The sequence below is a fragment of the Hyperolius riggenbachi genome, chromosome 6 (assembly GCF_040937935.1).
Source record: "Hyperolius riggenbachi isolate aHypRig1 chromosome 6, aHypRig1.pri, whole genome shotgun sequence".
NCBI classification, from domain to species: Eukaryota; Metazoa; Chordata; class Amphibia; order Anura; family Hyperoliidae; genus Hyperolius; species Hyperolius riggenbachi.
Genome location: NC_090651.1, coordinates 17,500,908 through 17,516,006, shown reverse-complemented (window position 1 = coordinate 17,516,006; position 15,099 = coordinate 17,500,908). Strand labels below are relative to the sequence as shown.

Here is a 15,099-nt window from a genome sequence, read left to right as displayed (position 1 = left end):
GAAAGGCCCCTTGCTGACGTCACACAGCTGCTTACCGGAACAGATTCCGGCTGAACGGCGGCGCTGAAGAGGACGGCGAGGGACGTAAAAAACATGTTTTTAACCATCTCTGGGTCACTTTAAAGAGAACCTGTAACAAAAAAAAAGTCCTCTGGGGGTACTCAGAAGTGTCCCGCAATCCTGGCTAGACAAGCCTGACAAGGCTAATATATTTACCTTCCCTGGCTCCAGCAGGGGCGCTGTTGCAGCTCTCAGCACGGAAATAGGCGGAAATAGCTGATCTCTGTCAGGCCCGCTCTACTGCGCAGGTGCAGGAGACATGCGCCTGCGCAGTAGAGCCGGCCGACAGCGATCAGCTATTTCCGCCTATCTCCATGTGGAGAGCTGAGACTGCGCCTGCGCTGGAGCCAGGAAGGTAAATATTTACATCCCTGCTGTTCCGGGAGCTTTTTCAGACACAGGAGGATGGGGGAAGCCTCGATGGGATCTGGAGACTTCCCCCACCCGAGGCGAGTACCCCCAAGGGAACTTTTTGTCATTACAGGTTTTCTTTAAAAGGAAATATATATATATGGCAGCCTCTATATTCTTCTCACTTCAGTTGCCCTTTAACTCTTCAGACACAATATGTCTCTTCTCACCTATGTGATTAACATTTCTCAGCCTCAGTTTAGGAGCAGTTATGTCAATGCCTCCCTTATCAGTCAGATATTGCCTGAACGCTCTGAATGCTTGCTGCATGTTGACAGGTCATTGAAGTCCTCACTCACTCACAGGTTAACCTGGCTATCTCTTTCATGTGGATCTGGCCATTTATTTTTACATCTGACCTTTAGCACAAATAGCTCTCACCGATCAGCTATTTTCCACTGATAAATATGCAGCATTGTCAGCGCCGCGAGTGCGGAGGCCAACAGATGGGCCTCGCTGGAGTCTGAGCGCTCTCCTTCAAGCGTCAAACGCTTAGTGGCCCTGTCACATGCTGCTGAGGGGTGACAGGGGGCTATTTATGGCTGTATTTATCTTCATTAGCGCCTGCTAATTTCCCTAATTACGTAAAGGAAGGCCTAATTTCAGCATCCTTCCTGACCTATCTAAAACTGCTGCAGTTTATTTCATGGACTGTATATAGTATTTTAAGCGGACCTGAATTCAGAACTTCCTCTCTGTTCTAAAAATATACAACAGCATGATAAACTTTAAAGAAAAACATTTTTGTTACATCTGATACAAATCCTGAAAGAAATCTGCAGTTGATCTACTTCCTGCTTTTATAGAAGCAGACATATTAACATCCTGTGCTTTCAAATGAGCTCAATGGCATTTTATGCCATGGCATTCAGCTGACACAGGGGAGAGATCAAATTACTTGTGATTAGACACAGATGTGAGGGAATTAGACAGGCCAAACTTTCTAAATACATACAGGGTGCATTTCTCTATTGTTTCCTTCTGTCCTGTGCAAGAAGTCAGGTCCTCTTTAACCCCCTTGGCGGTATGAAAAATTCCGCCAGGGGGAAGCGCAGCAGTTTTTTTTTTATTTTTTATTTTTTTTAAATCATGTAGCGAGCCCAGGGCTCGCTACATGATAGCCGCTGCTCAGCGGCATCCCCCCGCCCTCTTCGATCGCCTTCGGCGATCTCCGATCAGGAAATCCCGTTCAAAGAACGGGATTTCCTGGAGGGCTTCCCCCGTCGCCATGGCGACAGGGCGGGATGACGTCACTGACGTCAGCGACATCGGGACGTCATTGGGAGTCCCGATCCACCCCTCGGCGCTGCCTGGCACTGATTGGCCAGGCAGCGCACGGGGTCTGGGGGGGGGGGGCCGCACTCCGCACCCGATAGCGGCGATCGGGCGCGGGGCGGCGGCAATCGAGGTGCTGGCGCAGCTAGCAAAGTGCTAGCTGCGTCCAGCAAAAAAAAAATAATGTAAATCGGCCCAGCAGGGCCTGAGCGGCACCCTCCGGCGGCTTACCCCGTGATACACACGGGGTTACCGCCAAGGAGGTTAATATGTTTGGCACTGTACATACACATGTTTATCTCATGTCACATGTCACCTCGGGTACACTTCAAGCAGGGTAACATCATCTTCTGCAATCATTTATTACTAAAAGACATCCCTGCATTCTTCCTGATTAAAAATAATATTTCCTGCCTCTAATGTGATTCTAGCAACGCACTGCATGTTCTGGGCTGTATCACAACAATTACAACGATAACAATTGCATTGCAACTGATGAAGTGTGAGCTGATTGTAGGCTTTAAGTAGCATCACGTTACAGTGCGCAAAACAGCATCAGTTACAATGCAACAAAACCTGTTGGTGTGACAGTACCATGAGGGTATGCACACACATCCACATTGTTCAATTATACCACCTCCCTGTAGAGTGAGAGACAACAGATTTTGAATACCATGGACAGATTTTGTAGGTAAGCTGAGCTCTCATACTACAGGGACCTTCAATTATGGCTGGCCAATCACTGACCAATGTTACCACTTCTGTGTAGAATGAGACCATACCTACACAATCTGTTCATAGTATTCAAAACCTCTTGACCATCATACTACATGGAGGTGGTAACATTGACCAATCAAGATTGAAGGTGTGTGCCAGGCTTTAAAGCGGATCCGAGATGAAACACTAACTATAACAAGTAACTTGTCTATATATCTTATCTAAAGTTTAGATAGTTTACACAGAAAATCAAGCTGCAGACAGCTTCAACAGTTTATGATTATTTATTCCTGTGATACAATGAGGGCAGCCATGTTCTGTTTGTCACATTACACACAGGCAAGCTGATCTGCATCTCCAGCCCTCAGCCTGTGAAAACTTCACTCCTCCTCCCTTCTCCCCTCTGCCTCTGAAATCTCTGGCTAGTAACCTCCTTCTGCCCGGACTGAGCTCCCATAAACCCTTGCTACATGGGACTGAGTGCCAAGGCATTTTGGAGAAGCTGTGGGCGAGGCTTGTTTAGTTTACAGGGAATTAGAGTATTAAAACAAAACAAAAAAAGTATTTGGCTTGAGGAATGGCCTATAAACTATATGAAAGGAACACAATTATGCAATGAGTAAAAGTTTTATCTCGGATACACTTTAAGACTGAAATACCCTAAGGCTACGGTCACAGTGGTGCGGCATAATAGCTGCTTTGTAACATGGCTTGCCGCCCTGCACTGCACGACCAATGAGTTCACAGTGCTGCGGTTACACTGCGGTTCAAAAGAGTGCTGCATAGCAGAATGCGCACGTTACAGCGGACCTGAACTCGGATCTACCTCTCTGCTCTAAGAATTAAGCAACAGCATAATAATCTTTAAAGAAAACCATTTCTTTGTTACAGCTGATAGAAATCCTGCAAAAAAGCTGGCATGTGTCTAGGGTTAACATCCTGTGTTTACAACATAGCTGCTTCGCCGAGGCAGCCAGCTAACACAGTTGAGAGGTCAAATTACACTGGTGATAGGTCACAGATGAGGGGAAGTTAAGACAGGCTAAACTCTCTAAATACATACAGGGTGCATTTCTCTATGTTTTGCTATCTCTACTTTAATGGCTGCATACTTTTCATTGACTATTGATGTGCAGATGACTTGCTTTCCCAATCAGTTGCTCCTGCTGCTACAGGTGACGCAACGACCGCTGTGAATGTAGCCCTATAATGCCACTGAAATGTGTACTGTGTGTTGTGACAGTATCCCTCATATCTGACAGAGTGCTTGTTATCAGTATTAAGCAAGCAGCACTTAAAGAGACACTGAAGCGAAAAAAATATATGATATAATGAATTGGTTGTGTACTATGAATAATTACTAGAAGATTAGCAGCAAAGAAAATATTCTCATATTTTTATTTTCAGGTATATAGTGTTTTCTAACATTGCATCATTCTCTAATATGTGCAGATTACACAACACTCTGCATTCAAAATGATTCTTTCAGAGCAGTCTGTGAACTAATGACCTCTCCTCTGGCAGATAAAAAGAAAACTGTTCACTTACAGTTGAGATAATAAAAGTCAGAAAACAGCCCTCTCCACGACTTTGAAAGTCGTAGAGATTAATGGCTTTTTTGCATAGAGATAACAACTGGAGTTTCTTAACTCTTCCTGTACTGGAAACAATTACACTGATGTATCTGATCTTAATGTTTTATTTTAGCTGTGCTACACATACAAATCATAATATCATATATATTTTTTCGCTTCAGTGTCTCTTTAATGCAATGCATTAGTCAGCACCAATTTAGGATGAGGCAAGACAAGTGAATAAACAGAACAGACAGCTTTTTCACAGAGGCCAGGCCTACCTACGATAATAAATATAAGTTGGAATCCAATTCATTATAAATGTCCACTTCTGACAGATCCTAAATAAAATCTCATGGGATTTCTGTCGTCTTTAATCGGCGTGTCTCCCTCTTGTTTTGCAGTATGCACTTTATAAAAAGATGACACAAGCTGCAATCCTCATCCAGAGCAAGTTCCGAAGCTACTACGAGCAGAAGAAGTTCCAGCAGAGCAGGCGTGCCGCGGTGCTCATCCAGCAGTACTACCGCAGTTACAAAGAGTGCGGCCGGATGCGGCAGAAGCGCCGGACAACTTCTCTCGTGCAACAGAAACTGAGGTGGGGGCCCCACGCTGATACTGCGGTGTACAGTTCTATTTTAATAGGAAATAACTTAGGAGTAAACCAGCGTGGTAGATCCTTTAACCACTGGGAATTTTTCACCTTATGCAACAGAGCAATTTTCACCTCCCATTCATTCACCAATAATTTTATCACTAATTATCACAATGAATTGATCTATATCTTATTTTTTCCGCCACCAATTAGGCTTTCTGTGGGTGGTGCATTTTGCTAAGAATTATTTTTTTCTAAATGCATTTTAACAGGAATATTAAGAACAAAATGGAAATAAATCATTATTTCTCAGTTTTCGGCCATTATAGCTTTAAAATAATACATGCTACCATGATTAAAACCTATGTATTTTATTTGCCCATTTGTCTCGGTTATGACACCATTTAAATTTTGTCCCTATCAAAATGTATGGCGCCAATATTTTATTTGAAAATAAAGGTGCATTTTTTCAGTTTTGCATACAAGCTTATAATTTAAAAAATGTTTGTAATATATCCTCTTCACATGCATATTTAAAAAGTTCAGACCCTCAGGTAACTATTTATGTTTTTTTTTTAATTTGTATTTTTTCTGCCGGGGACTTAGATTGAGGAATGGGAACGATATTCCCATTCATTGATCTCAGGGCTAACGGGGGGTGGCACGAGAGCGCACGGGCACAATCTTGCGCGGGAGCGCGCAGCAGCTGCCTGGACATGACAATCATGTCCAGGCAGCAGAAATGGTTAAAGCAGTGGTCCTTAAACTATGGCCCACAGGCTGAATACGGCTTACCGAGCCTTTTTCACTGCCCCCCCCCCAACTCAATATGTATTAATTAAATATGTGGCTCACTGCACCTTTAAATATTGGTGGCTCACATATAAAACAGCAGTGCTGGCACCACCCATCTACATACTTTAGAAGCCAGTGAGCAGTCATTCGCGGGTTTCCAATCCAAATAGGCATCAGATGACACTGCTTTCCAACTGGGTATGCTTCACTGTCTGGTGCACAAAGACGTTCTTTGGGTGCTGCATGACTGAATGGCTGCTGCTGGGAGTTCTCCTCCAGGCATGATTGGGGGGTATCTAGACCTAGATTCTATGTAATGTTTTTCAACATCATTTTATGTATTGGACTAATAGTTGATCACAATTTTCCGTACATGGCCTGTAAGCCAGTTTCTATCGTCTACATTCTGAATTCTCTAAGCCAGCAGACCTCATACTTCAGCGTCTGTAAGAAACCTTATAACTCTTTTTTTTGATTGTCCACAGAAACAGTCTTCTGACAAAGAAACAGGATCAAGCTGCTCGAAAAATCATGAGGTTTCTTCGTCGCTGCCGTCACAGGTATGACATTTCCATGGTGGTAATCTGATGCTCACCCAGATAATTTCATGCTGTTGCCATTTAAACCAATTCCATCATATTTTTTTTATTAAGGACTAAAATGGAAATAGGGCATATTCAGGAAATTGTAGTAAACAATTTCCTCTTAGTAGCGAAAAGGGATTCAAGACCCTCCCATAATCAAGTTTTCATCATAAAGTCCTATAACACTGTGCTAAAGAGTACAGTAGGATTGTCTCAAAGTGCAGTTGTCCTAGTGTACAAGAGAGTTCCTGAAGATGATATGTAGACAGAATCAGGTACATACACGATCTGTGCATAAAATGCATTGAAAGAGTAACTTAGGCTTTTCAGAAAACTAGCATTTCACATACCGAAGACACACACCCGCTCCTCACTTAGCTTACAAGACCTTTTGTGTCGTAATGGGTGTTCTGATTGTCTGTGTGATGAAAAAAGCTTTGAGTGAGGAACGGTATGAGTCAACAGTGGCTACTTAGAATACAGAGAATGTATGGCGGTTGGGTAATGTCCGCTCACTCACACAGACAACTACTGTGGAAATCATTTACCTTCATAGGTATCCTGGGCTTTTTTTTTCTTCCTTCAGGATTTTAGTTCCGCTTTAGTCCCAGTTAGACAATAGTGCTGGGATGTATTACCTGACATTTTTGCAAGAACCCATGCAGGTTTTGCTTTTATAACTTCCTTCAAAGTTCTCTCCTCCACGCTAAAAATTTCTGAAGTCCTGACATTGCATTTGGGTTGGCGTTGCTCTCCCCAAACATGCGAGCGCTTCTGCCTATCTTTTAATGTTATAAATCCTCTTACCGGGCGTAGACAGTCTGGTCGTCTCAACGCACGACCTTTGTTGCTAATATAGGAGAGGTGCAGAAGCACTAGGGGCACCAGGGCTGCAGGAGGAGATGCTAATTTTCCAGGGGGCACACATCTGTCTTCTGGGTCCCCCACATTCCCCATTTCCAGGGGGGCAAGGGTTGGTGCAAGTCTCGTTATTTACCTATGGGGAACTGTTCCTCTGGCCCCGAGCCCATATGGGATGCACCATCTTCTCCACCCGACTAGTGGAGAAGATGGCACATCGCAAACAGGCCGAGGGCTAGAAGAGCAGCACCCAGTAGGTAAGTAGTGAGCCCCAGAGGTGTAGCTAGGGTTTTCAGCGTCCGGGGACAAAGACAGTTTTTGCGCCCCCCCTCTGGACGAAATGGATGTGGTCACGCATTAGAATGTGGGCGGGTCTTGGGTGAAGCAAAACGTACGAATGCTGTTTAGATAGCCAGATGTGTCCCCTTCTGCCCAATTAGATAGCCAAATGTGCCCCCTTCCCCTGTTCTGATAGGCAGATGTGCTCCCCCTATAGAGATGCCCCCCCTTCTCCCTATAGATAGCCAGATGTGCCCCCTATACAAAGCCAGATGTGCCCCCCTTTAGATAGCCATATGTGTCCCTTTTTCTGCTGTTATTAACGCTTCTGCATTCATCTGCAGAGAGAGGTGGGGTCACTTTGGGTGGCCAGAGAGCTGCCTCTCACCCACATGGGGGTGCAGTGGCCACACTGAATGCCCTCACAGTGTTGTCCGGGTACATATGTCCCCCCTTGCCCCCCATAGCTACGCCTCTGGTGAGTCCCCCTCCTTTCTAATGGGGAGGTTTAATTGAAAAAGGAAAAAGAATATTACTGGTGCTCAGTTGCCTTTAAGCTCATTGTTGACCCCTGGTTGCCTTAACATCTCTCAGCTCTCTTAGCTATTCTCCTCCTATTGTCAAGTGCAGAAGAACAGGTGTAATTTAGGAGCAGAATCTCCCTGTCCCGGAGGAGAGGGCTGCTTTGTCCTCTACACGATTTATTAAAGAACTTAAACAAGCCACACGTTTAGCTGACCTGCTCGTGCTACGGCTTTCAGAGATAAAACCTCCGACACGGTCATCAGTCTGATTCCGAATAAGCCAGCGGTAAATATGAGCGATGAGGCCTCTCTAAGATGAGTTCATTATGAGTATTTTTCACGTGTTGTCTGCCGCTGCAGCTCAGGGAGGGAGAGGCTATAAGCTGAAGAAATGATGTGAAACATAAGAATGATGGTAGGAAAGAGACCGGAGCAGAAGGTGATTGGATGGCTACAAAAAATATATTGTCTAAATCATAGGGGGATACTCAGCTAAGTGCATATGTAGGATAGAAGAGTTGTCATTAGTTTAATGGCCTTGTCAGAAAGGAGAAAGACAAAAGGAGAGGCAGGTAATTTAAGGGAGAGACATTTGAAGACTCTCAATGAACAGGCAGGGGTGTAACTAGAAATCACAGGGCCCCCCTGCAAAACTTTGGATGGGGAGTCAGGCCCCCCTCCAGCCCGCCCCACAGTGTGTGCTCGCTGCTTCCCCCTCCTGCGCTGTGCCCTCTCCTGCCCCTAAAAATGGCACTGGTTGGGCCCCAGAGCCGTGTGCCCCCCTCCAGGATTCTCCATCCACAGGCCCCCGTGGATGCATCCGATGTGGAGACGATTGTTACGCCCCTACGAACAGACTTTGTTGTTAACTATTTATTAAATAGTTTCTTTACTAGAATTTAATGTGAAAAAAAGCATGTTGTCTGACCTTAAACCTCCGGTGTAAAAATGCAACCCTCAACTATAAGCGCAGGAAGCAGAAGTTTTAACAGAGTATTATGAAAAAAGATCTAAAAACTGACCAACTGTGCCATAAAGTTCAGGTTTTGTTGTTTAGCCACGCCCTCTTTCTGAAAAACTGCCGAAACTATAAAAGTGAGTCTTTCTTACATCTTACATATATGCTCAGGGCCGGATGTGTACTTTTTATTGCCTAAGGCCCACTATCACCAAATGCCTCCGGACCAACAGCCTCTTAAACTCTCTCCACCCCCCCTCCCCCCCCCCCCAACATGGCAGGGATTAGACTGTAAACTAAACTCCTCTGAGGTCAGTTAGTGAAATGATGGCAGGGATTACATTATAAGCTCCTCTGAGGACTGTTACTGACATGATGGCAGGGATTAGATTGTAAGCTCCTTGGTGAGCGGCACACTTGGTGAGTGACAGGGAGCTCAGAGATCACTGTAAGTGCGTATTCGCTGCCTCTGGGCTTCGTAATATGAGTAAAGGACAAATGTGTCGTCAAATTGGAGATCTGAATCAGAGAATAACTTGTACTTAAATCCGACCAGGTGGCATTTGCCAAAGTTTTTAATCTTCAAAATGTTTAAGCTCTTTATGTTTCTAATCCTGTGTTTGCTGTTTACTTGAGATGCTAAATATAAAATGCAACAACATCTATCTTGTCTGTTTCACATGAAACGGTTCATGGCAGGGGAATACGGAAGGGGGTGGGGGGAGGGCAGTTTGCCATTCTAACCCAACATTACAACACAACCCATCAATGAAATGATGCACTGTGGCACATGTACTGTATGTATGAGTTTTCTTTCAGCTCCCTAATAGCTCTTTGCTATTGTTTTGCTGTCTAAAGCCCTCTGGTGGACCATAGGCTGTTCAAAAGGGTGAGTTTAGTCTCTGCAAGTTAGAATCTCTCTCTTTTTTTATTTTTTTGCGTTCCTAACCCGTTGCTTTGTGCCTGCTTGCATGAGGCTGTGGCCAAGAACCTGTCTGCAAGATACACTTCCATCCAATGACGCCAGAAACAATAGAAGCCATTCTATTGCATTTTCTGATAGAGAACCTTTGACAGTAGCACATGGGTATGCCGACTGTTGCATGAACTGCCTCCATGGGAACCTACTGAACCATCACTGGGCATGCTTGGAAAGTGGTGGCAGGGACTCAAACATGATGCCTGATTATTATTTTTTATTTTCTGCCAATCCAGAGCGCACACTCGGGATTATTTAGAAAACTGGAGATGTTCTACGTTTCAGCTGACCTCTCCTGAGGAACCGGCACTTACGGTTTCTCCAGGCAATCTCCTCGCTCTAGTTTTCTAAATCCACCTCTCAATTTGCAATGGCAATCGGTCATATAACATTTTTGCTTGTGTTCGGTTGATTGATTCTAGCAACGCATAGGTTTCCTACAAGACCTGTGGAGTGAACAACGGGAAGCACCCACCAACCTTACCAGTGATGGTCAGGAGAATGCAGCCTATCAAACTCTTAAGGCCTGTCTACACATCCACAGTACTGTCTGCTGTTCAGCATTGAGTATCCTCCATGGCTCTTTACATTTGTCGGTGCTTTGCAAGAGTGGGGGTGCCACATATCCCCTTACTTGTCAAGTACCCTTGTGAAGTAAAACTGAAGCAAGGAAAAAGAAGTCTGATACTTATCTATGGACAGGGAAGGATCTGGATCCTATTGAGCCTTCCCTGTCCCTTTTGTCATCCACTAGTTTCAGCACTGTCACCCCCATTGCATGTATTTGACCAACTGGTTGAAAACGCCTTCGGAACCTCGGAAGGCTTCTGGAGCACTTGTGTTCCCGAGTCCTCCCGAAGATTGGGATGACCATGCGCAGTATGAAGCCGCTTGTCTTTAAGAGCAAAACAGCTCAACACGGTACATGCTGTCCACCACATAGCGCCTGGTATCAGCCCAGCTATAGCTGGAATGCTATAGTCCGTGGCTATGTACCGGTAATTCAGGTACCGGCAGTATCAGGATTCTGAATTACGTGTCATCCTCCTACCCCAATAAGCTCCGTTTAATTGTTTTACATCCACCTCCTTTTTGGGGCAATATTAAAGACAATGTTGGTTTGTAAGGAGTAGGACGTGTTGGCCCCATTGCAAAGGAGGCACCATGAACATCAAAAGCTTTGTGTCCAACATCGATCACGAGGTGGAGCCCCATGCTTGCTTGCTCATCTTTCCGTAAACTGCAGTTTTTTCATTTTCCATGATAAAATCCAATCCTGCTGAGCTCTTCAGCCTCACCTAACCCATGAAGCCAGGGCTTGGAATCTGTGTTTGTTAGTTCTTGGAGTAAATGTACGCCACTCACCACTTCATGAGGCTTTCTTAAATCCATCTCTTGTTGTTCCACTGAATCCACCAGCAGTCACAGCCCAGATCTCCCACTGAATCTCTCACCATCTACAGCTGCTCCTTCTGAAAGCCACCTAGCTCCACCCCTCGCTGGTTCCTAAGGGATCGACAGGCTGCATTTTCAAAACCAAATGGTTGTGTTAACTTCTTGGTTAGGGTTGCTGTTTCAATTCAGGATCCTACATTCGGTAACCCAAATTATGCCGAATACTGCATTTCAGCACCAGAGCTAGTGGACAGGGTCATCTAAACAAAGATGCACAGGTGAGGTAATTAGTGTCTCAGCAGAGCTGATTATCTACCTCTGGATTTCCACAAAACATGCACTGTTGGTGGGCCTTGAGGACGGGGTTGGGGAACACTGACCTAAAGCACAGCATAAATGACCCCCACATGACCCTGTCCACTAACTTGGGCGCTAAAGTTTGGTGTTCGGCACAATTCAGGTTTTTGACTGCAGAATCCCGAATTTGACCACCAACACTATTGTGTGGACGACAGGTGTTCCTAATACGGTAACTGAAGTACTCAGCATTATTTTTTTGCAAGAGTATAATGCTAATCACCACCTCTGATTGCATGCTGGTTTAAAGTTTACAGGTGAATCAAATGCACTGTTGCAACAGATAATTACATATTCGGCACACGATAGCCCATATGCAATTTGCTTTTTCTCCTGAGACTTCTCCTAGGTGATATTTCCACACCAGCAAGAAAATACTCAAAATCAATCTGATACTTTTTCAACAACTTTTAGGTACTTTTTCAATTGTAAAAATAATTTTAAAGAACATATGAAAATTATCTCCAAGGAGATAACTCCGGACTAAAAATTAATTGCAAATGGGCCAATGAGTAGCAACTCCTACCAGACTTGAATTGCCCATTTTGGGTGGAGAAGGACAGGTCTCCTGACTACCATTGTTCACAGACTGTAAGTATAGGCATGAGCCCAGAAGTGGTTGCATTAGTCTGTTCTGAAAATCTACTAGTTAGGATCTGGTAGGGGCTTAGACCTTGTCCTACTCCAGTCATAAATGAAATATCATTTTGGGTGGAATTTCTAATTGACAGTGACATTGGAGCTGCTCTTGCTGAAGAGTTATCACCTGGATCCTAGCCCCGATAATGGCATGAGGGGCAGGAGTTTAGAGTTTACAGATTTTGCAGGATGCGCATGCTTCTTTTCGGTGGGTGATGCGTTGGGCTTGGAGATCTGGATAAGGGAAGCAGTCCAGAGTTTGCGATTTAAAAATAAATAAAATTTAGCAGCGACTATATTTCTGTCTTCACATTGTCACTTTTAATATGGCGAAAAAAAGGCCTACATAAAATGGTGTTTAGTATGCTGCTATAATGTAAGTGTTTTAATCTGTGTCAAACTGATAGCGTATACTATAGCACACCATATATGGCAGTGATGTTCAATTAAACCAAGACGTTAGTATATGATAGCTTATACTATAGCACACCATATATGGCAGTGATGTTCAATTAAACCAAGACGTTAGTATATGATAGCTTATACTATAGCACACCATATATGGCAGTGATGTTCAATTAAACCAAGACGTTAGTATATGATAGCTTATACTATAGAACACCATATATGGCAGTGATGTTCAATTAAACCAAGACGTTAGTATATGGTTGCCAAAGATTATAGCACATGGTTGGTTTTAGAAATGTATTCTCTTGTTAAGTACTTTGAAAACACTTGAGAGAGAATAAACCTTAATGCCCTCTTTACATAATGCCTCTTTTTTATGTGTTGGTGTCTTTCTATTCACTCAGAAACCAGATATATTAAAAAGCTTAGGTGGAATTTCTTCTGATACCATACAGTATGTGTTAATGTTAGCTCAGAAGCAGTGGTATTTTTTTCATGAAGATTAAATAAAATTGCAGTTGCAGTAGTGACACCTAGAGCTAGCTTGTAGGAACTACACTGTTCACGTATGAGAAGTGCTCTGGTCCATTTTAGCTTCTTTTTTGCTTTAAGAAAAAAAAAAAAAAAAAGCAGTACTTGCTGATTTTTGTATTTTCTTTTTTTTGTTTGGGGGGGGGGGGGGGGATTTGAGACTTTGGTTTAATATATTTTATCAAACAATATTGTAAAATTTAGGGTGTATGAAAATGCATTATATTTTCAGGCATGAACAACACTTATAGAATATATTATTATTTATTTGTACGAATATGAAGTTTATTACTATACGAGAGAATATATATATATAGTTTTTATAATATAATTAGTAATTTTTTGTATATCTATAATGGTGTCTTATTTTTGATGCTTTTAACAACCAATCAGATCCTCTCTTCTTCTTTCTATAAAACTAGACAGGTATTATAAATACAAGCTGAGCTAAGCCCGTTTGAAAACGGGTCCTAGGTCTGTCACCAACGTGCGGCGCCCGCCCACTCGGCCACCTAGTTTTCTCCTAGGTGAAATTTTCAAAATTGTCAATAAAATACCTTTTAAACCACCAACAAGCAAACAAATACTCAAAATACACTTTATAGTAATTTTCACCTACTTTTTGGTACTTTTTCCATTGCAAAATACTAAAAAGTTGTTATAACTTGAAGATGAAAAATTATCTCAGCAGCTAGAATTTCCCAGCTGGCTGCTGCTAACGCCAATCCCCAGGTAGTCCCATTATGGGTTGAACTTGAATCCCACTTGATCTCCCCCTTATCTTTATCAGAAGTTATGTGGGCTTCAAAGATCCCCATTAACAAGATTAGGAAGCTCTCCCCTATATCAGCCTTTTCATTAAGCCTATGGTCTAAATTGAGATTTCTGTTTGGATTACAATCAAAGCCTTAATGTATGACGAGAATTTTCAATAATCCAGACTTCCTAGATGGACAACGTCACCAGTCCTATAGATGGTGGTTTGAAAAAGGTTCACTTTGGGCAAATTCTTCACAGCCTTTAAACTTGCCTCACCACTCCAATTTATGAAAGATAAAGATGTCCCCCTGGAGGAACTCCCGAGACTAACTCAGATTTTTAGATTCCTAAATACCATAGAATCAGATTCTGATATACTCACCATTTGAAATACGTTGTTAAAACCAACCCATAGATTTATTTCAGAGATGTATATGATTTTTGCACAGCTTTCTACCTTGGGCAAATTACCCTCACAATTAGCGTGGGAACGAGAATGTGGAACTACCATCTCGGAAAGCAAATGGGCCCACTGTTGCACCACCCTTTTAAGAGGCTCACTCTTCTATTCCTCTATGGAAACCTCAATCAAATTACTCCATAGGTCATATTATACTCCCGCCAAGTTACATGTCTTCCATTCCTCAAACTCAAGATTTTGCTTTAGAGAATGTGTTCAGTACGGTGATATGTGGCACATATGGTGGTCATGCCCCACAGCTCAAAAATTTTGGGAAGAAATTTGGAATAAGATACTTAAATGACAGATCCCCTTAGATCCTATGATTATACTACTGGGCAACAAACCACAAACTCTCCCGTATGCCCAGCACAAACTCGTGCAATTTATTCTAGCACAAGCCAAAGGGCATCTGGCAGCTCAGGGGAAAAACCCTCCCTACACAGCAGGAAAGCAAAAAACATTTCCAATTACAAAAATTGCCAATGCTAGCATCAGATACTATCCCAAATATATAATATTCATCATTTTTTATTAAAATGTTTAAAAGTTAAAATATGTTTTTAATACTAAATCTAGTACATTTAACAAGAAAATCAATATACTGAGTAGACTGTTTTAATACTTTGTTTTAGTACTAAAATTAAAAAAAAAAAATTAAACAGAGAGCTTTTATGTGAATCTTGGAATAGATCCTTTTAAAGCGAACCTGAACTCCACTAGAGAGTTTAGCCTGTCTGATTCCTCCTCATCAGTGACTAATCACAATTTGTAATTTGATCTCTCAGCTGTGTCAGCTCAGATTTCTCCTCTGCCATGGCAGAGCAGCTAATTTGTAAGCACAGTGTTAGAATGTAAGTATTATATGATTGAATTCGTAGGCCTCAGTTACTTTAACTGAGTTTAGTTAGAAGACTTGATTTGCAGAGTCTCCCTTT

The 15,099-nt window shown here is 42.8% G+C and overlaps 1 protein-coding gene across 18 annotated transcripts in view; it reads left to right on the top strand.

The window, feature by feature from the left end:
- The window catches only part of CAMTA1 (calmodulin binding transcription activator 1), a 1,857,772-nt gene that overhangs the window by 1,801,869 nt on the left and 40,804 nt on the right, over nucleotides 1–15,099 (top strand). For 15 of the 18 annotated variants that reach the window (XR_011021914.1, XM_068238931.1, XM_068238927.1 and 12 more), the window contains 2 exons: nucleotides 4,442–4,635; nucleotides 5,913–5,987. Coding sequence is in view for 17 of the 18 variants with exons in the window: in XM_068238931.1 (XP_068095032.1) it covers nucleotides 4,442–4,635; nucleotides 5,913–5,987 (269 nt within the window). In the remaining variant the exon portion in view is untranslated. Of the gene's footprint in view, nucleotides 1–4,441; nucleotides 4,636–5,912; nucleotides 5,988–9,491; nucleotides 9,523–15,099 lie in introns of all 18 variants that reach the window. The other 3 variants (XM_068238930.1, XM_068238929.1, XM_068238926.1) reach the window with 1 other exon arrangement.